We start from the raw sequence: 27,097 nt of genomic DNA, 5'->3' as shown, positions 1-27,097 counted from the left end.
AATAATAATAATAATAATAATAATAATAATAATAATAATAATTTTCTAGGTCTTAGAGTTTTATTTTTTCATACTTCTAGAGACATTATTGACTGAAATTATTTTTCCCTTAGCTTAAGGCTTTTGCTACTTAAAAGACTAAGGAGATAGCAAATAAAATCCATTTTAACTGAATAACTGTCCAAATTCAGTGAATACAATCATTTAAATAGGAATGCAATTAAATTTTTTTTGTTGTTGTTTTTTTGTTTTTTGAGACAGAGTTTCTCTGCAACTTTAGAGCCTGTCCTGGAACTAGCTCTTGTAGACCAGGCTTGTCTCGAACTCACAGAGATCCGCCTGCCTCTGCCTCCAATCATTTAAATAGGAATGCAATTAAATTTTTGTTGTTGTTGTTTTTTTGTTTTTTGAGACAGAGTTTCTCTGCAGCTTTAGAGCCTGTCCTGGAACTAGCTCTTGTAGACCAGGCTTGTCTCGAACTCACAGAGATCCGCCTGCCTCTGCCTCCCGAGTGCTGGGATTAAAGGCGTGCGCCACCACCGCCCGGCTTGCAATTAAAATTTTTATATGTATTTAGTGGGCATGTGGGCACATTGTGCCTACATGTATGGAAATTAGAAAACAAGTCGTGGAGTAACCATACACATACTGCATGCACACACGCACGCATACACACAAGACTATAACCATAGTGCTGTGGACTGGAGAGTTGGACAGGGGCTTGCTGTCCACCTCAGTGAGAGACCCTATCTCAAGAAAATAAGGCAGACGCACAGGACACCTTATATCCTCTTCTGGCTTCTGCACTTCACTCTTGCATACACACCTCTCTCTCCCTCTCTCTCTCTCTCTCTCTCTCTCTCTCTCTCATACACACACACACACACACACATGCACACAACACAGCTTAGAAATCTTTCAGCAGTTTTCAAGAATACGATGTATTTTTACTGTAGTCTGTGAAGAGTGGTAATGCGGTGGTGTGCACGCCATTAACTCCAGCACCCGGGAGGCAGAGGCAGGCGGATCTCTGTGAGTTTGAGGCCAGCCTGGTCTACAGAGCGGGTTCCAGGACAGCCAGTGCTACACAGAGAAACCTTGTCTCAAAAAATAAACAAAAAGAATGGTATTTAGTTTGTTTTGGTTTTCCCCCTAGTCGTGAGATCGAGCTCATGGCCTCAAGCATGCTAGTCAAGTACTCTTCTGCTATTGAATTTCATCCTCTGATCCACGAAGAGCTCTAATGTTCATTTTTTAAAAATAATTTATTTTTATTTAATGTGCATTGGTGTTTTGCCTACATGTATGTCTACGTGAAGATTGGGTACCTTGAAACTAGGATTACACACAGTTGTGGGTTGCCATGTTGGTATCAGGAATTGAACCCAGGTCCTCTGGAAGAGCAGTCAGTGCTCTTAACTGCTGAGCCATCTCTCCAGCCCAATGTTCAGTTTTAAAATTTGTGTGTGTACATATGTGTATGCTGGTGCTCTCAGGCAGGAAGGAGATTATGGATTTCCTGGAGCTGGAGTTACAGATGGTTGTGAGCTGCTCTACTCAGGCACTGGGAACTGAACTCAGGCCCTGTGCAAGAGCAGCAAGTACTCTTAATTGTTGAGTCATTTCTCTCTTTAGCCCTTAATTTAAAACAAACAAAAATCTTATATCTACTAAGTGAAATAAGTGTGGTTTCTTTTGAGTGGAAAGATAAATAGATGCTCTTTGCAGAATACAGCAAATTCAACAGAGTAGCCTCTCTAGACCAGGATCACTCCGTGTCTCCATCTTAACCTAGAGCAGTGGTCTCAATGTGGGGCTTGTGACCCCATTGGGGCTTGAATGACCCTTTCACAGGGGTTGCATATCACATATCCTGCATGTCAGATATTTACATTACGATTCATTACTAGCAGAATTACAGTTATGATATAGCACCAAAACAATTTTATGGTTGGGGGGTCGCCACAACGTGAGGAACTATATGAAAGGTTGAGAACCACTGTCGTAGTTGAAAAGATACTGTGCATGTATACCAAGGAGTTTGTTTTGACCATCTGAAAGAAACCTTTCCCACCTGCCTGATGGTTTTAACTTTGGAGGATGGGTTAGAGTAACTGGTCAGATGTAATTACCCTTGTTCTGAAGGTGACTCAGCTGGTGGAAAGTTATTAAGCACAAAGCTGTGATGGGTAATTTGGTTTTTTGGTTGTGGTTTAATTTTGAGCCAAGGTCTCATTGTGTGGTCCAGGTTGTCCTCAAACTCATGATTCTTCTCTTCTGCCTTTTGAGTGTTGAGATTACAGATTAATTCCACCAGACCTAGGTGTGGCAAGTGGTTGAATTGTCGCAGTCTCTGTGACTCATGAAACCCCACGCACTTGTCTGAACACTTTTGCGTACAGCCTTTCTGGTTAAGCAGTGACCTTGTTTCTACAGGTACTTCTTCCTGCCCTCTCCCCGACCATGACCATGGGCACGGTCCAGAGATGGGAGAAGAAAGTGGGTGAGAAGCTCAGTGAAGGAGACTTGCTGGCAGAGATAGAGACTGACAAGGCCACTATAGGTGAGAGTTCTTCAGTTCTTGGTCGTTGAGTGAGGAGGAGGATGGCTATCCTTTCCTGTGCTGAGTGAGTGATAATACGAATTTACTATTCCTGGGATTGACGGCCTTGGCGTGATATTTTATAGCAAAGTCATGCCGTCACACATGTCAGTTCTGAACTGTACTCATCGACCGAGGACAGGTCAAGATTTATTCTTGGGTCAGGGTTTGCTCTCTTTGCCATATTCTTGTGCTACTCAGAAGCTGTACCAGAATTGCCATTGTCTAAATGTGGGAAAGAAGGGAGGGAGGATGAAGCCATCTCTGAAGGGAATACCAAAGGATTTCAGATTACTTTGAGGAACAGCAGAACCCATGCCTGTTGGTCTTCATGTATATCACATTTCCATGTGCCCCTTCTTTGACTTATTTTGTGCTCAGAAACAAAATCCATTAAGCAGCCAGGTCTTGTGCTGTATTGTTGATAATCCCCTCCCACCAGACCAATTCCATCTCATCTTTGCACATACTACTTCCTCACAGTTTTAAATTGGTTTTGTTCTTGTTTGTTTGAGATGAGATTGGCCCTTAATCTGCAGTCCTCCAGCCTCAGCCTCCAAGTTTAAGTGCTGGAATTATAGGCTTGCACCCCTGTGCCTGGCTCCCTATAGCTTTTATTAGAAGAAATGATTCTGTCTTAAGAAAATAAGCAAAAAGCCAGCAAAATGGTTTGGTGTGGGTAAGGGTGCTTGCCAAGCCCAAGATGAAAGGCTTGTACCACCTCTGCCCAGCTTTATTGAGTACTCCCAGGGGGAGATGTCTTCATAAGGAGAGGCATAACTGCAGAAAGCAAGATTCAGAGGCAGAGCTTGCCCTTGTCAGTAGCTTAATTTTGCTTTTTTAAATTTTTAGTTTGATTACTTAATTAATTTCTGAGACAGGGTCTTACTCATCCTGGACGTCCTGGGACTCAGGACGTGTCCTGCTGCTGTTTCTTTATGTGCAACTCTTTGTTATAATCTAGTCTGGTCTTGAACTTTTGAACATACTATGTTGCTCAGGTTATCTTTGAGCTGGACAGCCTCTATTTCAGCCTCCTGATGGTGGGTTTATAAGAAAACAGCCACCACGTCCAGCTTAAGGCTTTACTTTTTAAAGTCTGAGTGTTTTGGAAAAACAGCAGCTGAATGGCATGTTAACTCTTGTCCCAGCAGAGCCCTCAGTGCTGCTGTGTTTCAGCACATTGGAATAGCTAGCATAAGGTCAAGTGCAGCCTTTGAGAAGCTCTGAGGACACTCGCTCCCGTCCTGCTTGTAGTTCTGGTAATTTGACTTCCGTGTAACTGACTTTCAGCAGTACACTGATACCATCTTAGATCCTGTGAGTTCCTCATAAGGGCTGCCCTTGAGGTGTGTTCAGAAACTCTCAGTATGAACCGCTGTCTGTAGTCCTGGTAGGACAGATGCAGTTATCTTAGTATCCACAAGGGATTGGCTCCGGAAAAGTCATCTGCATGTGTTCAGCACAGGTGCAGTTTTTTCCCAAATTGTTTTGATCTCAGGATTTGGAGAGTCAACTCCATTTTTTGTTTACTCTTTTTCAGGGATTGTTCCTAAGTACTTAAAAAACATTGGTTTAAATCCATAACGTATACATCAGTATAGTCAGTCATTTCTTGGTATGTGTGTAGGCAAACTGATTCAAGATTGGAAGTCTGTAGACTCAAGTTCCCTGTATAAGTGGGTATAGTATAGTATTTGGGGTGGAGTGGGGTCACTGGGATTGAACCCAACGCCTTGAGCAAATTAGTGGGACCTCTATTACTGAGCTGTGCCTCTACCTCAGAACACTTTTAATCATTTCCAGTTACTTGTAATGCCTAACATAGCAGTGCTGTGTGAATAATTGTTACACTGCATTACTTAGGAAGTAGTTGCAAGAATAAAAAGTGTATATGCTAAGTTCAGATCTCCATAGGCCAACTACATAGTGCAATGTAATATTTGACCTACAGTTGAATGAATTCAGGGATGCAGAACCTGAGGACAGAGGTTGGCTGTACTGTTCCCGTTCCCATGTTAAAGGCTTAAGAGGCACAGAGAGGTTAAGTAGTTTGTAAAAACAAAACCAAACCAATGCCAGTAGTTTGAATGTGAAAATCCTTTTACCTGAAACCCTGGTGAAGTTGTTAAAAGGTGGAGTCTTTAGTCCCCTAATGTTTTTCTTTCTTCTTAAGGCTTTGAAGTACAAGAAGAAGGTTATCTGGCAAAAATCCTGGTCTCTGAAGGCACAAGGGATGTTCCCCTGGGAACCCCACTTTGTATCATAGTAGAAAAGCAGGAAGATATAGCAGCCTTTGCAGACTATAGGCCAACAGAAGTGACCAGCTTAAAGCCACAGGCACCACCACCTGTCCCACCTCCGGTAGGTATGCCTCTGAAATGGGAAAGTCCTTTCAGCCACATGACAGCTCATGTTCCTGTGTGTCCAGATCGCACATGTAGGAAAGTGGCCAGCGTCACCTGTAGTGTACAGCATATGCCATCTACACGATGGTCAGCAGTTTGCTGCCATCTTGAGTCCTGCTGAGAACAAAACTGAGTTCCATGTCCTCCTGCCTTGGGTGTGAAGGTCATGCCCATGGGAAGTGATCCTTTCCCTCCACATTTTCTGTTGCTTTATTGAATACCCGTTTTCTTTTTCACTTGTGGTGTTTGTGTGTTGTTGTTAATGAACATGTATTTTGGACTTTGGACCCCGATCTGACATGGCATGTAGTAGCTTCATACACTTGTACACTTCAGCATACACCTCAGTGGGTTTAGAAAGATGTACGACCTCAGAGCAAGCTTGGCTCATCACTGTCTTGCATTGATGGGGATGCTGTCAGGGAGCAGTGTAGTCCATTCCTAAGACACTTGAAGCATGGGACCTGGTGCTGTCGCTTATATCCTGAAGTCAGAAATCAGGTTAGTTATACTCAGTGAAAATAAAGAAGTAGCAGAAGCTAGGTGTGGTGGTTCAAACCCTTGGAGAGGCTGAGGCAGGAGGACCACTTGGGTTACAAAGTCTCCAAGGGGAAAAATGACAGGCGATAAGGATGTTGTGTATACAGGGCAGTTTAATTCCACATCTCTCCTGTTGTCACAACTTGTTTCTGCCTGACAGAAAGTATTCTTTTTTTTTAAATCTTTATTTATTTATTTATTATGTATACAATATTCTGTCTGTGTGTATGCCCGCAGGCCAGAAGAGGGCACCAGACCCCATTACAGATGGTTGTGAGCCACCATGTGTTTGCTGGGAATTGAACTCAGGACCTTTGGAAGAGCAGGCAATGCTCTTAACCTCTGAGCCATCTCTCCAGCCCCTCAGAAAGTATTCTTGCTGTTTATTTTGTATGTTAGTCAAACCAGAAAAAGTGCATTATGGTCTTTGGGGAAGAGAATAAACATCACTGAAGACTTTTACCATATAAAATATAAACCTGTGATCTTTCAGATTATCTGTGCGGTGCTGAGTGGATACTTTCTAACTTTTGTTCAAGGTGGCAGCTGCTCCTCCCACTCCCCAGCCTCTAGCGCCTACACCCTCAGCCCTTCCTGCTAGACCAAAGGGAAGGGTGTTTGTTAGCCCTCTTGCAAAGAAGTTGGCAGCAGAGAGAGGGATTGACCTCACCCAAGTTAAAGGTAAGTTTTTTTTTTTTTTCTAAAGAAAAGGGTTATAAAGTTAGTTTAGCTAAATTCTGTCCATAAGACCGGCGTATACAACTGTGTGGGGAGGAGCTATTTTTGAACCTTCATGGAGCAGAGAAAGCATCATTGTGCTTTATTTGATCTGCTTAGTGCTACCTATGTAATCTGTTGTCTTCTAAAATGCTCCTCAATTCATAGGAAATCTTCACTAGCAGCGGTGAGGACAGGAGACATCACATTTGTCCTCGGACTCTGAGGAGCTCCCTTAATCTTTTAGGGACCTTGACTCAGGAAGACGCAGAAAAGAATTTCAGAACTTGTCTGACCAAAGCTGAGTTGGGGTTTTATTAAAAGTAGAAAGGTGTTTACAACTGGGTATGGTGGCACACCTTTAATCCTAGCCCTCCAGAGATCTCTCAGTTCGAGCCAACCTGGTCTATAGAGTGAGTTCCAGAATACAGAGAAACCCTTTCTCAAAAAACAAAGAACACAACAACAACAACAACAACAAAAATGGTGTAATTTATTAAAAGTTTTTTATTTTTTATTTTCTTTTTTTTGGTTTTTCGAGACAGGTTTTCTCTGTAGCTTTGGAGTCTGTCCTAGAACTAGTTTTTGTAGACCAGGCTGGCCTCAAACTCACAGAGATCCACCTACCTCTGCCTCCCGAGTGCTGGGATTAAAGGTGTACGTCCCCTCTGCCTGACTTAAAAGATATTTTTAATGAAGATTTTTAAGCATGGCAGTTAAGAGAAATATGCTCAGGGAAATAATAATATATACCCGAGTGACAGTGTGGGCTTTATAAGGGAGAGTCCTAGAGCAGAGGCCAGACATAACCAAGTGTAAGGGGGTCCACAGGGAGAGTGACAATTAAATGTCCTACCAGTAGGCTTTCTTCTCCTGCCCTTCTTCCCTTGGTGAAATCGTGGGGTGGCTCTGAAGGCGCAATGGGTAGAGTTATGATCTGAAAAGGTGAAACCAGGAGACCCCAGGATGGCACAAGGGTTTAGTATTGGTCTTCTGCTGTAAATGGGGTTTCTGATGAGCCTCCAAGAAAATTGCTGGCTTGAGTCAGGCAGTGGTGGCACATACCTTTAATCCCAGCACTCGGGGAGGCAGAGGCAGGCAGATCTCTGTGAGTTCGAGGTCAGCCTGCTCTACAAGAGCTAGTTCCAGGACAGGCTCCAACGCTACAGAGAAAAAAAGAGAGAGAGAGAGAAAATTTGCTGGCTTATCACTGGGAAGGAGGAGAGGCCTTCAGCAAATGTTAATCGCTGGAATTCTTGCTTCTCGCCTGCTGAGAGGCTTCAGTCTACTTCAAGGTGAGGGGTTCCTTTCCCTTCTCGTAATTCTCTCTGTCTTACTTAATTGTTAGCAAAAGTCTATGTGTGTTGAGCAATACTGAGTTATAGGACTTGGCTCTGTAATAAGCTGAGTGCTAGGTTGACAGAGTTTAGCAGTAAGCAACGCGGCTGGTGAGATGGCTCACCAGGTGACAGTGCTGCTGATGGCCTGAGCACCACCCCTGGGACCCACATGCAGGAAGCGGAGGACTGTGTCTACCTGTCCTTTGTCCTCTGTCCTCTGTGTACAGTGTGACACCTCATGCATGGGGCTTGAACTCAGGTCATCAGACTTGGCAGCAGCAACAATCTTACACATTGAGCCTTTTTAACATCAATAGCCTAGTTCTTTTCTTTTTCCTTTTTTTTTGGGGGGGGGGCAGAGGAGACACAGCTTTATTGTGGTCTAAAAGCTGGGCCATCAGGTTTAAAACAGGGACAGAATAGCAATTGCACACACCAGTCAAGACTCTCCTGTTCATATCTGAACATCTCTCCATAGTCAGTTTCCCATGTGTTTGTCCTCTTCAGCAATTACTTCCTCTTAGGGTCTGCCACTGTCCCAAAATACATGTTTCAGAACACATGCCATCACATAACCCCAAACACCACTTCCTTAATCCCCAACTTCTTCCCCAGTTCACGAGTTCTAAGCATTCTGGAGCCCATCTGCTCTGTGGAGGTTTCTGCTGGTGGTGTAGTGGGCACCGCAGGCATTGATCAGGTGGGGGGCCACTTTCTTCTAGGAGATTTCCTTGATAGAGCTGGCAAAGGCGGGACAGTTCTTTCTCTGGTGGCTGTTGCCAGCTGTACCCCGGGTACCAAGGCTCACCTGACAACAGTGTGGGGGCTGGTGGAGTAACACTGACAGCTCCATGAACACTATAGAAGTCAACATCTCGGGGCTCAACCTGGGGAACGTAGTAGCTGAGGAGATCACACTGCCTGGCTTTCAGGATGGCTTGGGTCAGCTTCTTGTGCTGCTTCATACAGACCCTTCCCTGTGTATGGGGTGTGGAAGATGATACCCATGTGGGCGCAAACTGTTCCAAGAGTTTCACATTCCTAAAGTCAATATGCAGCCTGTGATCCTGGCAGATGGGGCAACTTTATTGTTATGAATGCATGTCTTTCGGGGCCCCTGTGGCAGTATACCACCTTTGTGGTTGCGCCAGTAGTCAGCCCAAACAGGGCGAGAACCGTAGCCATCCTGGTATTCTGAATCCAGAATTTCCAAGGTTCATTATGAGAATAAGGGAAATGGGAACTGAGGATGGAGAACCTTCTTCACGAGGATCTTCAGTGCAAAGAGTCCAAAGGGGAGCCTGAACTCCATAGGATCTTCGCAAGAGGTTAGGAAACATCCTAAGCAGTGTGTGTGGCAAGGAGGCAGTCTTCTGGATGCACAGCTGAGGTGCAGCTGGCCCTAGGATGTCATTCATACTGGGCAGGCACCTTAACACTCATGTATAGTCTCAGCCCCTCTCTTTACTTTTGTTCTGAGATAGCATCTCAGAACAGAACAGTTGCCCAGGCTGGCCTTGAGCGTGCCGTATTCTTTTCAGCTCCTCAGCAGTTAGACTCATGGGCCTGAACCACCAGGTCCTGTTTTAAATTCCGTATTCTCCCCATTCCCCTGTGCTGCCTGTCACTGCTCTCCCATCCATAATCAGTGATGAAAGCTGCAGTCATGTCCTCAGCTCTGCAGTTGGATGCACTCAGTCTCGTTCTCACCCACTGTTCTGATGTTGGAGGGCAAGCATAAATTTTGCCACTCTTTATATATTTGTGCTTAGTATCAGAGACAAGTTTAAGGGATTTCATAGAGCAGAAGGGTTGAGCTAATAACTGCCTGAAGAACCTGGACTGGTAGGCTCATTGGAGACTTAGCAGCACTGGTCATTTTACTAGGGGGATAACTGGAAGACTCCCAGTATTGTTTTCATGCGGGCAGGGTTAAGCAAAGCAATCCCTTTATAGGTAGTTATTGAGTACCGTCTGCGTTCCATGTACCTGTGTATAACATGGAGAACATTCCAGCCTCACTGGCCAATGGTAGAGGATGGGTGAGCAGAAGTCTACTGTAGTGAAGAATGGGGTTCAGAGCTAGACTGCTCAGGTTTAAATGTTGGCTCTGCTGTATGCTAGCACTGTGACCTTTTCTGACTCTGTAACTTGTATATAAAAATAATACTTAATGAGTTGTGAAGATTAATAAGTAAACAGTGCTTGTGCAGCTAACATATTAGCTATCTTGGCTCTAAATTTTTATTATGAACTGAGATGACTTAAGAGTTAAAAAGGGATAGACTCAGTGATACACCTGTCCATGAGTGAAAGTGACATGTGATATGGCAGAGACAGGACATGGTGACTTTTAGACAGGGTGTGTGAGGAGGACCTTTCCAAGGAGGTGGCATGTGATCTCATCTGGAAGGCAAGGAGTCATCTGTGAGCCAACCCTGTGAAATATTGGGGAAGAGCGTTTGGGCAGAGGGCGATATGTATATTGATAAAATTTTTAGGATATATTTTCATATTGCATTATATAGTCCTATCTCTGATCAAGATACTTATACATTGTTAGGTCATTTTCCTCATTTACTGCACAATTGTTTACAGATTATTTAATATTCTAATATGAAGTCTTAGTCTTTAATTTATAAGGCATTAAGTATTATAGGTCAATAGTTATTCATGTTTGTTATGTATACAGTCAGATTAATTAGGTTCTTTAGATACATAGAGATTGTATTCTGCCTAGATAATCTTCAGCCGCTTCAAGGATCTGCAGAACATGGCATTTAAATAACTTAGGGTTCTGTTGACGTGAGACACAATTGTTCCTGACAGCACCAATCATTCCCAAGAGAATGTTGAACACTGAAGACACTCCACTTGGAGTTTCTTTTCTTCATGGCACAATTTGCCTTTGGGCAAGGAACTGCCCATGCATCGACCACTGACAAAGTACATGGTGTCCGGACTGGATAAAAGCAGGACACAATTGTTTATTAAATGTTTATTAAACATTTATCATGTGTTCCTTGCTTAATACTGTTCTTGTTGGTCGTAATCTTAATTTTATACTTTATATCTATCTATTCCTGTTGTATATAGTTTTGTATTGGGTTTGGAATGCTCTTATTTAGACAAAAGGGGGAGGTGATCTTTAAGAGGTGGGATCAGGTTAGAGCGTGACCTTTGGGTACCTGGAGAAAAACACCAGGTGGTCCAGGGTTTGCTCTCTGTGTGGTTCCCGTGCTACACAGCTCAGCTTGGACTTCTCATTCCTGTTTCGTGAGTTTGCCTCTTATAATAAGAAAGTTTTGTCTTTGGTTTTGTCTTGGAGATAGCCTGGTCTATTGCGATCCACGTTAATTCAACAGGAATGATTCTAACAGTAGCCTGAAGAGTGTAATTGGGAAGGGAGGGAGTGAGGAGAAAAAGAAGGAAGGAAAAACAGGGACTGATGGCAACAGGAAGGTCAGAGCTAGTGAGAGTGGAAGGGTCAGTGGAGTCAGAGTCTCCTTCATTTTATTTATTTATTTTTGTTTTTGTACCGTGCTAGGCAGGTTCTGCGCCACTGAGAGTAGAGTTGGGTGGGGCTGGTGAGACCTTTGCAGTGGAGGGTGGGGGTGGCCGCGGCCCAGTGAGCTCAAGAGCCCTGACTGTGTGCTGTTTCCTGGCACCAGGTGTTTGTAGTTTTTTTCTCATAACCACCAACTGAGTATTCAACAGTTCAGTCCAGATCTAACATTAACCTACCCAGAGTTAGCATGAGACTGTGGTGTAAAACTGCTTTTATTTCAGGTTCCTTTTGAGTCCTTAGGGCCACCTGTTTGTGTAGCTCATTAGCAGTGAATTAAGGATTGACAGTTCTCCTTGGGTTTGATAATTAGCTAAAGTGACTGATAAACCTTATTAATCTATTGTAGAGAGTTCAGCTCCGACACAGACAGTGAAGAGATGCATAGGACAGAGTAGAGTGGGGAGGGATGCGTATAGCACCCCTGTACTCTCTGGGCTTGCCATCCTTCCAGCACACTGCTGTTGGCACCAGTTAGGAAGCTCACTGGATCTCACCATTCGGAGCATTATTTTCATAGGGGTGTCATCTTAATGACATTGTTGACTAAATCACTGGCCAGTGTTCATTGAACTCAACTTCCAGTCTCTCTCCCCTTGGTGGAATTGGTGCAGGAAGCAGGAGAGTGGAGGAGGAGATGGGGAGGGAGAATGGAAGGAGGATTGAAAGTTACCACCCTTTAATCACGTGTTTGGTCTTTAAGCTAACTAGGCTGAGGTCCCTTATCCAGAAGCCCCATCCTCAGTCACCTCATTAGCATAAACTGCTGTGATGTAAAGAAGCTTGACTGAAAAAAAGACCAAATACTTATTGTTTGGGAAATGCCACAGTTTTTAGAAGGCCCGTGCCAAGAGCTTGGAGCAAAGGCCATGCATATCTATGTTTCTCATACACAGTGCTAGCAAAGAGAAGATTGTTTCTGTTATGGATTTCAGGGATTTAACCTTGTTTATTTATTCATTATTGGGCTGAAGACATGTGTGAGAGGGCTAAGGCATGTGTGTGTGTGTGTGTGGAGTTTAGGACGGCTTTGTGGAGGTGGTTCTCGTCTTCTACTTTTATGTGGGTCCTGAGGATTGAACTCTGGTCATTAGATGTATACATCAAGTACCTTTGTCCATAGGCTATCTCACCCGCCCCCAAGAGATGTTTAAGAACTGGAAAACACATGGTCTGGGCAGGTGACTCTTGTTTGTGAGAAGAAAACATAGTTGCGTAGATGAAAGAACTCAAAAGTCTGGGTAAGGGTGGGTTGTCCTTCCCAAGAGAATGAGAATCAAGTGAAATTTACTTTAGTGAATGAGATGAGAGACAGTAGGTTATATGTCTAGATGCCTGAAAATTCAGAGGGAGTTAAAGAATTGAGTTAGGAGGTAGGTAGGGGTTGAGACAGGGTCTCACGTAGCCCAGACCAGCCTCAGACTTGGTAAATGGCCAAGGATGATCTTATATTCCTGATCCTCCAGACTCCACCTTCTGAGTGCTGAAATTTCAAGTGCCCATAACTATGCCTGGCTGGGAGTTTAGGTTTTTGAGAGAACAGGGGCCTAGGCTCATACCCCAACCCCAAGTCACTCATTGGAAGAGTGAAAGAAACAAACACAATTCCATTGTAAAAGGGACAGAAGTTTAGAGGGGCAGGGTGCTTAGCAAATTTAACCAAAACATTAACTACTGAGGGAGAAACTATTGCGGCGTAAGCCCTGGTGTTTGGAGCTCAGGTGGTCTGACACCCACCCCGCTAATGTGTATTTGGTGCAAACCACCTTTGCCCCACTGTCCCGTTTTGTTCTCACCACATTGCTGTGAACAAGGGCTATCGGTGTGATCTCCATCCTGCAGTTGAGACGGGGACTGGAGTCAGGTGTCGAATGTCACAGAACTCTATGTTTTTACTGCCAGTCTAGTATTCTTCTCTTATGATCACCTGTTGTACTTTCTCGGGGAGCTAGGCAAGGCGATGAAAAGCCGTGACTCACTCAGCAAACTGATGGGTGGCTGGTTTCCTGCTGAGGGATTGAGAGTTGTGGCATGAAGCTCAGTGCTGGTTGCCAGGGGAGGTTATGGTTTCTGTATGCTTACAAGGCAAGGAATCTAATAGAGGTACTGCACCTCTGTTCTAGAGCCCTGGTGAGGATAAACAGTTGTAGCCAACTCTTTTCATAACGAAGGAAAGGAATTGGGAAGAACTGCACACAACGGGAATCCCTTTAAAGGCTGCGTGGGGGAAGATGAATCAATTTGACCATTTTTTTCTAGAAGTGGGCCCAGTGTAAAAGGTATTATAATAACTAAATTCTGAATCTGCTTCAAGGTCAGGATGATGTATTTGGGCCTATGCCTAAACCTGAGATGTTATAGATGGGAGGAGGGAGGGGACATTGAGTCAATTAAGCCTGTGAGAGAAATAGAAGGCATTGTGATGTTTGCTCCTTGGTTGGTTTAGTTTTGGCTGGTGTGAAAAACCTGTAAATTGTGAGAAAATGAATGATTCTGAAGATGACATCATTGCAGTTACATCATCCATTACATTCTGAAGTAAAAAGGTTTATTTGTTCAGAAAATTGTCAATCTCACAAAAAAAAATACTTTATGGTAAAATAAGTCTGTTTCAAGGTTCAATGAAACAGACTGGTTTCTGTTTTTTTGATTTTTTTTTTTGCTTGTTGTTGTTGATATGATGAATATTTTTGTTTTTTTAAATAACCACAACCAACAGTTAATTTTCCTTTTAGATTGATTATGATCCATATTATTTCTATGTCAGTATTTCCCAACTTAATAGTAAGGGAATAAGCAAAATAAGAAATAAAATGTTCAGTTTAACTTAGAGGAAACTCTAAAGAAAAATGGTTACTATTTGCAGTAGTTACAGAGTTGGTCCAGGGCATTCTGTGAGTTAAGGGAGTAATTAGCAAAGCCACTGTTCCGAGGGAGAAGCTAAGGCTGTGAGCCTCAGAGAGCTCTTCAGGGTCAGTGTTGACCGCGGAGAGCCGATGGTGTTCCGTCACATGTGTTTATGTGTTTCTTCAGGGACGGGACCAGAAGGCAGAATCATCAAGAAGGACATTGACTCTTTTGTGCCTTCTAAGGCTGCTCCTGTGAGTTATATCTGGCTTTTTAAAATGATTATTATTGTGGGGACTGAATCCAGGGCTCTACACATGCTTGGCAAGCACTCCTGCCAGTGAGCTTCATCCCTGGCCCACAGCCCTTATTTTCATATTTATTTTTTTTTAATTCTTCAGTTTAAAAATGCTGTGCTTTCTCTCCACCCCTGCCCCCTACTTTTTCTGGTGTTGTTGAGGAACCAGGCTAACCTTGAACTTGAAGTGTACTGCCTCAGCATCTTGAGTGCTGGGGTTTTAGCTACGCACCACCGTGCCTTGACTGCCTTTATGGTTTCAATAAAACTAGTCATTGAATATACTCTTCCTCAAAAATGATCTCTTAAAACATGGTTTAGAATTCTATGTAAACAAAACAAAACAAACACACAAAAAACAAACCATGAAGAACAACACTCTTAATTAAGCAGTCTAATGTAAGTAGCTTTTGCTCCCCGGGGATGGAAGCAGCTTTTCTTCAGAGCTTTGCTGTTTCACTTTGGCATGTAGTCCTCCACAGTTGTAGCGTCTCACAGTGGTCTTCCAGCCGACACTGAGACCGACACAGTCTCTAAGTGCCTTTTCTTTTCCCTCTTAGGCTGCAGCAGCTGCCATGGCTCCCCCGGGTCCAAGAGTGGCACCAGCCCCCTCAGGTGTCTTCACAGATGTCCCCATCAGCAACATTCGCCGAGTAAGAGCAGCACCGCAGTCTGGAGCCAGAGCTGTTGGGCATTTCCACTCTGATTGTTTAGTTGTGCCACACTTTAAGACACTGGAAAGGACCTTGCCAGTTGAAAATACTGGATGATTAGTGTAAGGGAGTTTGATTTGGTTGGTTGAGTAATTGGCATAAAGAAGTCTCTGTTTTGGCTAATCTAGTAGAAGGTGCAGTCCTTTGTCTTCTTGCTCTGCTGTGTGAGGTAAGCTACCAGGGAGCTGAGTGAGGAGGCAAACAACTGAGTTAGGTAAGGTCTGGGCTCAGCTGAGAGAACTCATGTTGAAATCTCTCTGGTTTCAGGTGATTGCACAGCGGCTAATGCAGTCGAAGCAGACCATACCTCATTATTACCTCTCTGTTGATGTAAATATGGGAGAGGTGCTCTTGGTACGGAAGGAGCTTAATAAGGTAAACCTGGGAATTCCGTCTATCCCACTAATGCTCGACGGTGCTGCCGTGCGCTTTGTTATTAGAAGCCGGTCAGTGATAGAAAATTCCTGTCACTTGGGATTGTTAGGTAGAGACTATCCCGAGAAATTTTCATTTAACTTCTTTTGATTTGTTGCTGGTTTTTTTGGACAGTGTCTCACTATGTAGCTCAAACCTGGAGCTTCACATACCAAGGCCACACTGACCCTGATGTTGGGGTTGCAGGATTAACGTATAACATTTCAAACTTACTTTGCCATGGATAGGTATTCGTCTAGCATGTTCACAGTGCTTTGATGCTTGAAGCTGCTTCGGTAGCTAAGAAAGGATGTCCATATCTTTATAGTCAGATACCACATACCCGCTCAGTGTAAGGCACTCTTGGGAACAGAGAGCATGGGCAGTCTATCTTCATTGTAAGTTTATGATGGAATTGGGGCTCTTGTCACTAAGTGTGACAAGGAGTTTTAAAGGTGACAGTCTTTATTTGTAGACCAGTCTCTTTATGAAGCGGTCTCTCAGCTGTGTGGTGAATTACACAGTATATGTTCAGTACTGAAGGAGTTGAGCAGAGAGTTGAGGGAGACCAGTGACAGTCGGGGAATTCACAGTGCTGTAGACAAACATGGCTAAACTATGGAAAAGAGGAAAGGTTTGGATTGGCAGAGTTTGAAGAAAATTCATGCTGATGTTGAGAATCATAGGAGTTAAGGGCTTTAAGAGTAGAAATAAGGCTGGGATCCGTGAAGGGCTTGTTGCTCTAGTATGAAGCTTCCCGTTGCTAACACGAAACATCAGGCACTTCAAGTGCCTGTAATCCCAGCACGGTGGGGACGGGGAGGGCGCAGAGACAGGATCCCTGGTGCATGCTTGCCAGCCAGCTAAGTCGATGAGCTCCAGGTTCAGTGAGAGACTGTCTCTAAAAGAAGGAGAGTGGGACTGGAGATGGCTTGGTAATTAAGAGTAAGTGTTGCTCTTACAGAGAACCCAGGTTCAGTTCCCAGCAAGCTCCCACATGGTGACTCACAGCCACCTGTAACTCCAGTTCCAAGGTATAGATGCCTCATCTCTGTTGGCAACAAGCTCACAGGTAGTGCATCTATGTACATGCAGGTAGAACACCTGTGCACATGAAATAAGCCTTTAAAAATAAGCAACGAGTAAAGTGATCTAAGTAAATAAGGAGCATGAGTGAGGAAGACACTCAGCCACATAAAATGAATCCTTTAAAATCTCGTAGAAGAAAGAACCCCATCAGCTCCTTTCAGTAGTGTGCAGGCCTTTTCTGACTTCTCTCCTGTTCCCACACAGAAGACACTCTGCTTGTCTTGCTGTTTCTCGGTATTTTCTTAGTATACACTCTTGTACTTGTGTTCTCTCAGTCTGCAGCCCACTGTGTCCATGTGGCTCCTGCCATCACCTCTTTAAGGACTTGGAAAGTATGGCCTCACTGGTCTTCCTTATTCTAAATGTGCAGCTGTCCCTGCACCTGCTCACATAACCCATCCGAAGATTCTGTTTCACTGCTGCTTATCCCTCTTAGAACGTGTGCTTCCTGAGAGCAGAACTCCTGTTTATGTGTCATTGCTCCCTAGTCAGGGCTTTACCATCAGTACCCCGCACAGAGCAGATGTGTATGAGGCACATGACTGCACGAATAACCAGGGGCTGAGTTTGTACATAACTAAGGGACTAGCAGTGATGGCGCACAGTTACTGTCAAAGTATTGAAATGGCCTGAAGTCATGGCTTAGCTTTAAGAACACTTGTTCTTGCAGAGAACCCATGTTCAATTTCCAAACATCCACGCATCAACTTACAGCTGTCTATGACTACACTTCCATTACACTTCCAGGGGATCTGGCACCTCTTCTGACCTCCACAGGCTCCTATTTGTATGTGGTATATACACACACACTCACACACACACACACACACACTCAAAAATATTTTTAAAAGTCAAAGAAAACAGGTAAATGTATCCAATATATTTGATGTATTACTTTGAATGACGTTTTTGAGATATTCATATCATCCTAACGCCGTGCTCAGTCTACACATTTGAAGTGTCCTTCTCAGTGTCTTTCAGCATTTATCCTCATTCCCACAGTAGGGTTTGGAGCATTTTCCTCACCCCAGATAGCCCTTTGCCACAATCCCATCAACCCTTCCATTCTCCCTGGTCTTAACATTTTTGTTTTGGAAGGTTTACTGAATGTGGAATTCTCTGACTAGAATCATATGAATTCTGGTCTTTACCGAATGCTTTTTATTTATCATATAATTTCAAGGTTCAGCCATGTTGTTGCATGCATCAGTTTTTCTCTTTCTTCTTTTTTCCTTTTTAAGCTTTATTATTGTGTTCCGTATCTGCAAATGTATGTGCACATACATGTGCAGGTTTATACAGAGGCCAGCCAGAAGCAAGGGATAGATCCCCCTGGAGACATCTTGTCTTGATCTTAGGGGGAATAACTTTCAACCATTAGTATGAGGATAGATAGTATGGGATTTTATGTATCTTTCTTATCATCAGGAAATTCCTTCCTAGTTCATTTACTGTTTCATTGTGAAAAGTGCTACTGAATTTTGTTAAGTGTCTCTTTGAGCTGTTGAAGCAGTCATGTGAGCTTTCTGTTCTGTTAGAGCATTATTTCTTCTTTTTCTCTTTTAAGAAAAAAGATTTCAGCCAAGTGTTGATGGCTCATGCCTTTAATCCCAGCACTTGGGAGGCAGAGGCAGGTGGATCTCTATGAGTTCAAGGCCAGCCTGGTCTGCAGGGCGAGTGCCAGGACAGGCTCCAAAGCTACACAGAGAAACCCTGTCTTGATAAACCAAAACTATAAAAAAAGAAAGAAAAGAAAAAAGATCTCAGAATGATGCCCAGATCTTAAGGTCAAATGACTCCCCTGACTAAGCCTCTTGAGTAGATGAGACTATAGACACGCAGCTCTGCATACCTTACTTGATTTTTAGATGTTACTGCGTCTTCCACACCTAAAACAAATCCCATGTGTTCGTAGTTAATGGCTAGGTTTTCTCTGCTAGTGTTTTGTTAAAGGCTTGTCTGATATATTCGTAAGATGATGTTTAGGTTTTAACTGTAGAGTTTTTGTCTTATTTTGGAATGAGAATAACACTGAGGAATTATTAACTTGCTCTTCCCTTTTTTAAGAAGCTAGGTGAAGATTTTATGTTAGCCTTTAAATGTTTGGTAGAATTAGCCAGTAAAGCTGTACAGGTTGATGGGTGATGGTGGCACACGCTTTTAATCCCACCACTTGGGAGGCAGATGTAGGTGGATCTCTGTGATCTGTATACTAGGCCAGCCTGGTCAAGTCTCATCTACAGAGCTAGTTCCAGAACTAAGAAACCCTGTCTGGGAAAGAAAACAAACCAAAGAAAAGAAGAAGGAAAACCATGTGGTCTAGTCTTCTGCATGAGCAGACGTCCATGATCAGTTGCATCTCTCTGATTGTGTTTATTCTGAGTTTGTACTCCTTATTGGTTTGTTTCTTCCTAGAATCGTATGCATTTTCTCTGGGTTGTCGGATCCCTTGGTGTTGAGTATTTATAGTACTTCCTTTTTATGTAGATATTATGCCCCCCTCCCCCGTGTCACTCCTAATCTAAGGAATTTGACTCTGCTTCCTCTTTCTAAACCAAACATTTGTTAGTGTAGTTGTCATTTATTTAAGCCTTTATTTATTTGTTTATTTATTTTGGTTTTTGGTTCTTTCAAAGCAAGTTTTCTCTATGTAGCCTTGGTTTCCCTGGGACTCACTTTGTAGACCAGGCTGTCTTTGAACTCACAGAGATCCACCTGCTTCTGCCTCCCTAGTGCTGGGGTTAAGGGCATGGGTCACCACTGCCTGGCTTACTTAATTTTTTTTGAAGAGAATAAAACTACTTGGTTCAGATGAGTAAAAATAGCGATACACCATAACTTACCATGTTCAGCTGCTTCGATGCCAAGCAGGAGACATGTAGCTCCTAAGGCCTCCATTATACAGATAAAAAAAATTATACAAAAAAAACCCCAGCTATTTGGGGAGAGAGTTTAATAAAATAGTTGGTTGCTGTTTTAACAGATGCTTGAAGGGAAAGGAAAAATCTCCGTCAACGACTTCATCATAAAAGCTTCGGCTTTGGCTTGTCTGAAAGTTCCCGAAGCAAACTCTTCTTGGATGGACACAGTTATAAGACAGTAAGTTGACTGGAGAAGGTGCCCATTGGTCTGCAGTTTTCCTATGTCTGCTAACTGCAGCTAGGGATGGGGAGGTGGTGACACCCGTGGATGAGCAGGTTTGAAACAGCAAGAAACACTTGATGGTGTTCAGTGTGTAGCAAAGGCTGTGATTCTTTGAATTTGGTAAAAGGAAACGGGTGTAAAATGCAGTCTAGTTATACTGATAATGACTGTCGGAAAGCAGTGTGGAGTCAGTTACCTGATCACCAGTGATTTCTGCCAGCTGTGGATTAGACTGAAAAAAAGCATTTGTTGCCATACAGGCCTCATGACTGGCGGGTACATTTCATTAGGGCTTTCAAGCCACTTTATCACTTTAACTGTTTTTCTTGCATTTTTTAGATGAAAAAACAGGCTCAGTGAGTTCTGTAGCTTGTCCCAAGTTAGTAAGTTGGTCAGTGTTAGAATTCCAGCTCAAGCCCAGGCCTTTTTAGTATGTAGGTAGGCACTTTTATATATCTTAATTTATTAATTATTAATATCACCTATTAATAATTTTAATTATGTCTGGATGTGTCTCTGTGCGTGGGTACATGCAAATAAGCGCAGGCCCCCAAGGAGACCGGAGGCACCAAATCCTTTAGAACTGGAGTTTTAGACAGTCGTTAGCTGCCTGGCATAGGTACTAAGAGCCAAGTATGGGTCCTCTGCAAGAGCAGTGCGTTGCTTTGAATGGAGCCACCTGTCTCTCCAGCCCCAGTATCACAAATATCATTAAAAGAAAACTCCTTTTTCCCTTTGTTTTCTGTGCTCTCACACTCACATTACACTGTGGGCAGTGGCTAGGTGTCTCATTCTGACTCTGTGTCAGATCTCAGAGATTGGCCTTAGTCCCACATGACTGCCCCCTCTTTCGATGCCACAAGCACGTTCCCACGGCCCCTTTAGCAGGGCAGCTCACAGGGCTTGGGGAAATGCTCAAGTGTGCTGCCTTACTGCAAACAGCTCTACACAGGGTGCGGATGAAGTCGAGGCCACCTTGACCTACAGAGTGAGACAAGTCTCCACAGAGATGCTACTCAGGTGCATGGGCCGCTGCTGGTCTGCTCTAGAAAAGACTGGGCATCCTACTTTACGTGTCTTCTGAGATGTCACCTCCTCTGTGTCCTGGACACTCTGGTTTCTCCCCCAAGGTGTCTCTGCTTTTGTTGTTTTGTTTTCCTCTTTCCTTAGTGCTCCCCTGCTGCCCACCTTCCTCCCTTCCCTTCCCTTCTCTTTGATTACATGTGTGGCCACCTTCAGGATGACCTCTGGGAGGACCTCTTCTCCTTCCACCGTGGGAGTTCCCAGGATTAGACTGTACACACCAAGCCATCTTGCCAGCCCATCCCAATGTGTCCCTCCTCTCACCCTGTATTCTATCTGCACAAGCTTTGTTGCAGAGATGCTCTTGAGACGCTTGTACTTAGAACCCAGAAGGTCAGTCTGTTTCATGCTGACTATGATGATGTTTTTGGTGAGCCACCTGGTGGCTCACAAAAGGATATTAAAGAATGAAATAAATCTTATGTTCTATTTCTTTCCCCACCCCCTTTCATGTTTTTAGAAGTACAAGAGAAGACAAGATGTTAACTTGTAGGATAGACATCTCTGGACAGGAGTACAATTGCCTCTATAATCGTGTGTGGGGGAGAGGTAGTTGGTAGTACAGGGTATCAAACTTGGGGATTTGCATAGGCAGGTGCTCTACTATTAAGCTACATCCTATGCACCTACAATATCTGAAGTAAATATCCAAGATCCATATTTCTTTTAACCCGCACTTTTTGTTTTTTTTTTTCCCCCATAGCAGAAAATGGAGGAACTGAGGGAGACTCCCAGCTCTCCAACTCTTTTTTTTTAAGATTTATTTATTTTTTATGAGCATTGGTGGTTTGCCTGTTTGAATGTCTGTGTGAGGGTGCTAGATCCTCTGGAACTGGAGTTGGATCAGTTGGAGTTGGATCCAGATGCCATGTGGATGCTGAGAACTGAATCTAGGTTCTCTGGGAGAGCTGCCAGTGCCCTCAACCCTGATCCTTCTTCCCAGCTCCCTTCAGCTGTTAATCCTTAATGTTGATGAGTTGATTCATTTTCTTTTTCAACAGAAATCACGTGGTGGATGTTAGCGTTGCTGTCAGTACCCCTGCAGGACTTATCACTCCTATTGTGTTTAATGCACACATAAAAGGACTGGAAACCATTGCTAGTGATGTTGTTTCTTTAGCATCCAAAGCGAGAGAGGGCAAACTGCAGCCTCATGAATTTCAGGTAGGATACCATCCTGACCTGTAAGGAGTGTGTTACTCTGAAGGTCAGCCTAATGCTTTTGAATTTTCTGTTTGAATTCTGCTACATAGAGGTGATACTTGGTCTTGAAAATAAAGCAGTTTAGTTATATGTGAAAAGCTAAAAGGCATATTTTCATAATTGCATGGAAAAGCCAGCATAAGTGACTTTGTTTCTTATCATAATATGTATCCTTTTCAAGACTTTCTTAAATAAAAGATTATCTCATGACTTTTTCAGAGAATATTTGTAATTTTTTTTCTGGGTTATGTTGACAGTATAACCTATTTTTACACTTTTTCCTTTAGGGTGGAACATTTACAATCTCCAACTTAGGAATGTTTGGAATTAAGAATTTCTCTGCAATTATTAACCCACCTCAGGCATGTATTTTGGCAATTGGTGCTTCAGAGGATAAATTGGTCCCAGCAGACAATGAGAAAGGGTGAGTAGGAAAGTGAAGAGGGTTGGGAATCCGATTGTATTATATTCTTACTGTTTTTTGTTTTTGTTTTTTGTTTTTATAAATAGGGCTTTAGGTAGAGTCAGTACATCCAGCATGAGATGCGAAGGGAAAGCACTTTTGTTAACTTGAGTCAGTCATGTTTGCCATGTGATCTGGAGATTTCTAGATGGCAGGTTGGTATAGGTCTCCAACAGTCAGTAAATACTGTAGCTTTTGGGCCATACAGTCTGTTACTGATCTCTTGCCATTGTACTTATGAGAGCAGGCAAAAATAATATGCTAATGACTTCCAGAAAAGTAGATTTATATCAAAATAGATAGCAGAATTTGCCCTGTGTTGTATAGTTTGGCAACCTAAGTTCCCAGGAATGTATTTAGTTTTCCTTCAAGCTGTCAGCTGGAGCTAAAGATAAAGAGTGGGTGGAGCCAGTCCTCATGTGTAATCACTGCTGTTTTCTGGGTCAAAAGGGTCAGAAGTTCAAAACCTGCCTCCACTATGTGGAAGTTCAAGGCCAGCCTTGTTACCTATCTCAGATCTTGATGGTGGGCATGGTGGCACATGCCTTTAATCCCAGCACTTGGGAGGCAGAGGCAGGCCTGGTCTACAGAGCGAGTCCCAGGAAAGCCAGGGCTCTGTTACACAGAGAAACCCTATCTTGAAAAACCAAAAAAAGAAAACAAACAAAAAGTTGTTTATTTATTTGTTTGTTTAAGAGGCCTGGAGATATAGCTCAGTAGTAAAGCACTTGCACAGCATATAAGAGACCTAAATTTAGTCCTCAGAATGAATGAATGAATGGGAATTAATCTACCTAGGTAGGATTATAGGGAGACATCAACATGTGGGCGGCTGTTGTCTCGGGTTCATTGGTTTCTTTCAGAGTACCCACTGATGGTCTTTCTTTCTAGCTTTGACGTGGCTAGCGTGATGTCTGTCACTCTCAGCTGTGATCATCGTGTTGTGGATGGAGCGGTTGGAGCCCAGTGGCTTGCTGAGTTCAAAAAGTACCTTGAAAAGCCTATAACTATGCTGTTATAATTTACCCAAGAACTTCTACACTCTCTGCTGACATTATATTTATATGTTATTAAACAGGTGGTTCTTTTAAAGTTTCACTAGTTAATTTTATTATTGAATCTGTCCAGATAATTTATTTGTAATAGGCATTAACGAATCTTTTTTAAATGCCAATTGCATCCAAATATTGTACCCCTTTAAAATTAAACATCAGTTTAAAGCTCTGTATGCCTAGTGAAGGGACATGTAAGGGACACTGACTCTTTAGTGAGAAGTCCTTCCTGGGGGAACAGGAGGGGCAGGATTGTGGCTCCCTGCAGTCTGACTCATAAAAGTAACTTGGATGAGACCTTGTAGTTTAGAGTTTAATTGATTCAACTTACTTAGTCTGAAGGAAACAGAGTCATGAAAAGTATTTCTCATAGGAAGAGTTTAAACTGAAGCTTTACTTTGGAATCTAACCTTAGAGTTTCCTGTTTCACAATTTTGCTTTATCACATGAGAACTTCAAGGAAAATAAGTGAAACTTTAAGAGTCAGCATTTTCAACCAACTGTTATTTTTATATGAATCTCTAAATAAAATAGCTTTCCCCTCCTTAAGATAAAGATATAAGCCAACTTCTTGGTATAAATGAGAATTTATGTATTTATTTATAAGCAATTTCAATGTATAATTTGAGAAATCTGCAGTTTCCTCCAAATAAAAGAACATACTTATTGAAATGAACAAGTTGCAGAAGTAGAATTTTCCTTCTAAGATGAACTGGATGTTAATTGTAAAGGAATGCAATTACCAAATGTTATCGCTCAACTGGAGAACTCTGGAATGAGTATGGAATGTAATGGGAGAAGTTGTACATATGTAATATATGGTTTTAGAGTAAGTATATGTGCCAATGTCCATTTATCACCATATCCTGCCTGGAAAGAAATAAGGGAGAGGATGTTGTGAGTGGCAGTTTGCACTGCTGACTATGATGTCCAAACTGGGCATCTGGCTAGGTAGCCTCGGCTACTCAGAACGCTAAGAAAGTAGGATAGTTGGACAACATAGCAAGACTCTATCTCAATAAAACAAACAAAAATGATGCCCAAAACAACCTGACAATTTCTGGTTGGATAAAGTTTTTAAAAAGTAGTATATAGTCAAGAGTTTGGTTTTTCAGCCCAGTCCTTGCTCATGGAGGGAAGAACTTAAGTAGGTGTCCCCCTTACAAGCCTAAATGCTCCTTTCATTTTATTATGTTTTGCTTTTCTTTTGGAGGGAAGGGAGACGATATGCAGGATAGTAAAAAGAACGTTATCACAATTCCAGACTTCCTGTTAAAGTGATGTGTTTTAATAAATGTTTGGAATTATTTGTGACTTTAAAATAACCCTGACCAGTACTTCCTTGTATGTAATATGTGGGGCCATCCTCTGAAATTTGAAGTGTTTCATCAGTGTTGAACCTGTTTCTAAATGTTCATTATCACTTGGTGCACAAGTGACACTCCAAGTAGTCCACCAGCGTCCAGCTGCTGTACCACTGTCACAGCTCCGTGCTGGGACCTCCTCTTTAGCACCGAGCCATCCTAGGTTGCACTGAAGACTGTACAGAAAGAACACACTTATCACAAGGGTCCATCGTTAGCATGAGCCAAATCTAGTCAAATGTGAATTTGAAAAGTGACTCATTCTTTGCTAATGCTCTATTGTTCCCTTGAAAGAAAAATAAAAGTTTGTCATCTGACAAAAATGTTCTGAGTTAAGACTACTCTAAATCTGGACTCAGCCAGCATAGTAACTGAAAGAAGTTAGAAACAGTGTTTTGGATCAAGAAAGATTGTTTAAAATTTAAACATGTTTTCAGTTGTGTCTGAACTAATTTTTGATCTGTTTGCAGTTTATATAACATTAAATGATTAATGTCCCATGTCAGCTGCATAATTCAAAGCTCCTAATACAGGTGAAAATTCAGGTGTGTCACTGGCAGGATGAGTGGTTCATCAGGCTATAGTCTTAACACGTAGCTCGGGGTTACTGAAAACCCCATGATGAGGCATGGCACTTACTGCTGAGATGGGAAGCATGGCCTAGCTCTGTTAGATAATTTACTCCCAATCTGGGGTTTCTGAGTGTGGAATTATGGTTTGCCAAGACATGAACCCTAGGATGCACTGAAATCATAAACACTGATGGTAAGAGATAGGAAACCACATCTGTAGAAAACCTGCTCTGAATTTTTCAGGAAAAAGACTCAGCAAGTAGCTGGAGAGATGGCTCAGTGGTTAAGAGTTCTTGCTGCTATTTTAGGCGGGCCTGGATTTGGTTCCCAGCACCCACATGGCAGCTCACAACCTTCTCTAACTCCAGTTCCAAGGGATCTGAAACGACCTTCTGGCACAGACACGCACATGGTATACATACTTACATATGGGAAATAGTGATGCACGTGAGAAACCTTCCTATTTAAATTTTTCTACGTTTCATTATTAATACCATTCCTGAACAGTATTTCTAGAAGGAGGGGGAGAATGGTTTTGTTAACATAAAATTCATTGAAATACACAAGTAGAATATTTTAGAAATTAGTTTGCATAGCAATTTAATATCCTGGGTTTTTTAGTGTGCATGTTCATGAGGAGGTCAAAGGACAGTTTCCTTCCATGAGTTACAGGGATTGAACGTAGGTTGTCAAGCTTGCACAGGGTGAGTACAAACACATAGTAGCAAGTAGTACCTATGTGTTGGGGGCAAAAGTAGAGATTCAGGGCTGGCAAGATGGCTCAGTGAATGTGTTTGTGGCCAAACCTGGGGACCTGATCTTTGGGACCCACATTATAGAAGAAATCAAACTGCAAGTTCTCTCATCTCCCTTTGTATGCCTTAGCATGTGCATGCATGTACACACAATAAATAAATGTAGAAATGTTTTTAAGAAGGTAGAGTCACTTAGTCATGTGATTGGGTAGGGGCATTTTTTTCTTTTCTAAACAGTTGAGTGATACTATATTCTTTTAGGAATTATTTTTTATCTGATAAGTTTTGTCTGCATTGTTTAGTACACGCTTACAGTGAGTGCCCCTGGAGACCAGAAGAGGGTGATGGGTCCTCACTGACAAGTTACAGACAGCTATCAGCAACTATAGGGTGCAGGGAATTGAACCCAGGTCCGCTGGAAGAGCAGCCAGTGCTCTTAACCCCCAAGCTATCTCTCCAGTCCCAGGTAGGGACATTTTCTAGGAAATATGACCGTGTTAATGAAGACTTTTCAAGTGTATTGGAGGATGAGGATATTAATTCATTAACTATTGATTTTAGGATATCAGAATTTCTGAAGATATATTAGACTTTTACCAGTAGAGTTCTAGTGAAAATCATATTCCAGGAAAATATATATATATATATATATATATATATATATATATTTGACATGCAGGTTTCTCTTTGTAACAGCAGCCCTCGCTGATCTGTAACTCTGAAGACCAAGCTGGCCTCAAACTTACAGAGATCTGCTTGTCTCTGCCTCCCCAGTGCTGGGTTTAGAGGTGTGCATATCCAGCTTATATGTGTTTTCTTAATGTCACATAACAGGATTATGAGGTGGCTCAGTTAGGAGAGTCTTGACCACCATTTGTGAGACCTCAGTTCAACCTTGAAAGGGCAAAGGGGTGTTTAAAGTTTGCTC

At 42.6% G+C, this 27,097-nt stretch overlaps 1 protein-coding gene and 1 pseudogene across 1 annotated transcript in view; one reads left to right on the top strand and one right to left on the bottom strand.

Annotated features, from left to right (window-relative positions):
* Dlat (dihydrolipoamide S-acetyltransferase) overlaps nucleotides 1-24,803 on the top strand; it is a 28,589-nt gene extending 3,786 nt beyond the window's left edge. The window contains exons 5-14 of the mRNA XM_038323404.1: nucleotides 2,437-2,563; nucleotides 4,779-4,966; nucleotides 6,090-6,231; nucleotides 14,206-14,273; nucleotides 14,878-14,970; nucleotides 15,298-15,405; nucleotides 19,517-19,632; nucleotides 21,762-21,924; nucleotides 22,251-22,387; nucleotides 23,318-24,803. Coding sequence (XP_038179332.1) covers nucleotides 2,437-2,563; nucleotides 4,779-4,966; nucleotides 6,090-6,231; nucleotides 14,206-14,273; nucleotides 14,878-14,970; nucleotides 15,298-15,405; nucleotides 19,517-19,632; nucleotides 21,762-21,924; nucleotides 22,251-22,387; nucleotides 23,318-23,447 — 1,272 coding nt within the window. The 3' untranslated portion in view covers nucleotides 23,448-24,803. The remainder of the gene's footprint in view (nucleotides 1-2,436; nucleotides 2,564-4,778; nucleotides 4,967-6,089; nucleotides 6,232-14,205; nucleotides 14,274-14,877; nucleotides 14,971-15,297; nucleotides 15,406-19,516; nucleotides 19,633-21,761; nucleotides 21,925-22,250; nucleotides 22,388-23,317) is intronic.
* On the bottom strand, nucleotides 8,175-9,025 carry LOC119808833 (annotated as a pseudogene).
* Nucleotides 24,804-27,097: the final 2,294 nt, after the last annotated feature.

Source organism: Arvicola amphibius, chromosome 3 (assembly GCF_903992535.2).
Source record: "Arvicola amphibius chromosome 3, mArvAmp1.2, whole genome shotgun sequence".
Classification (NCBI taxonomy): domain Eukaryota; kingdom Metazoa; phylum Chordata; class Mammalia; order Rodentia; family Cricetidae; genus Arvicola; species Arvicola amphibius.
Note: the sequence above shows the minus strand (reverse complement) of the source record. Positions and strands in the feature narration are given on the sequence as shown.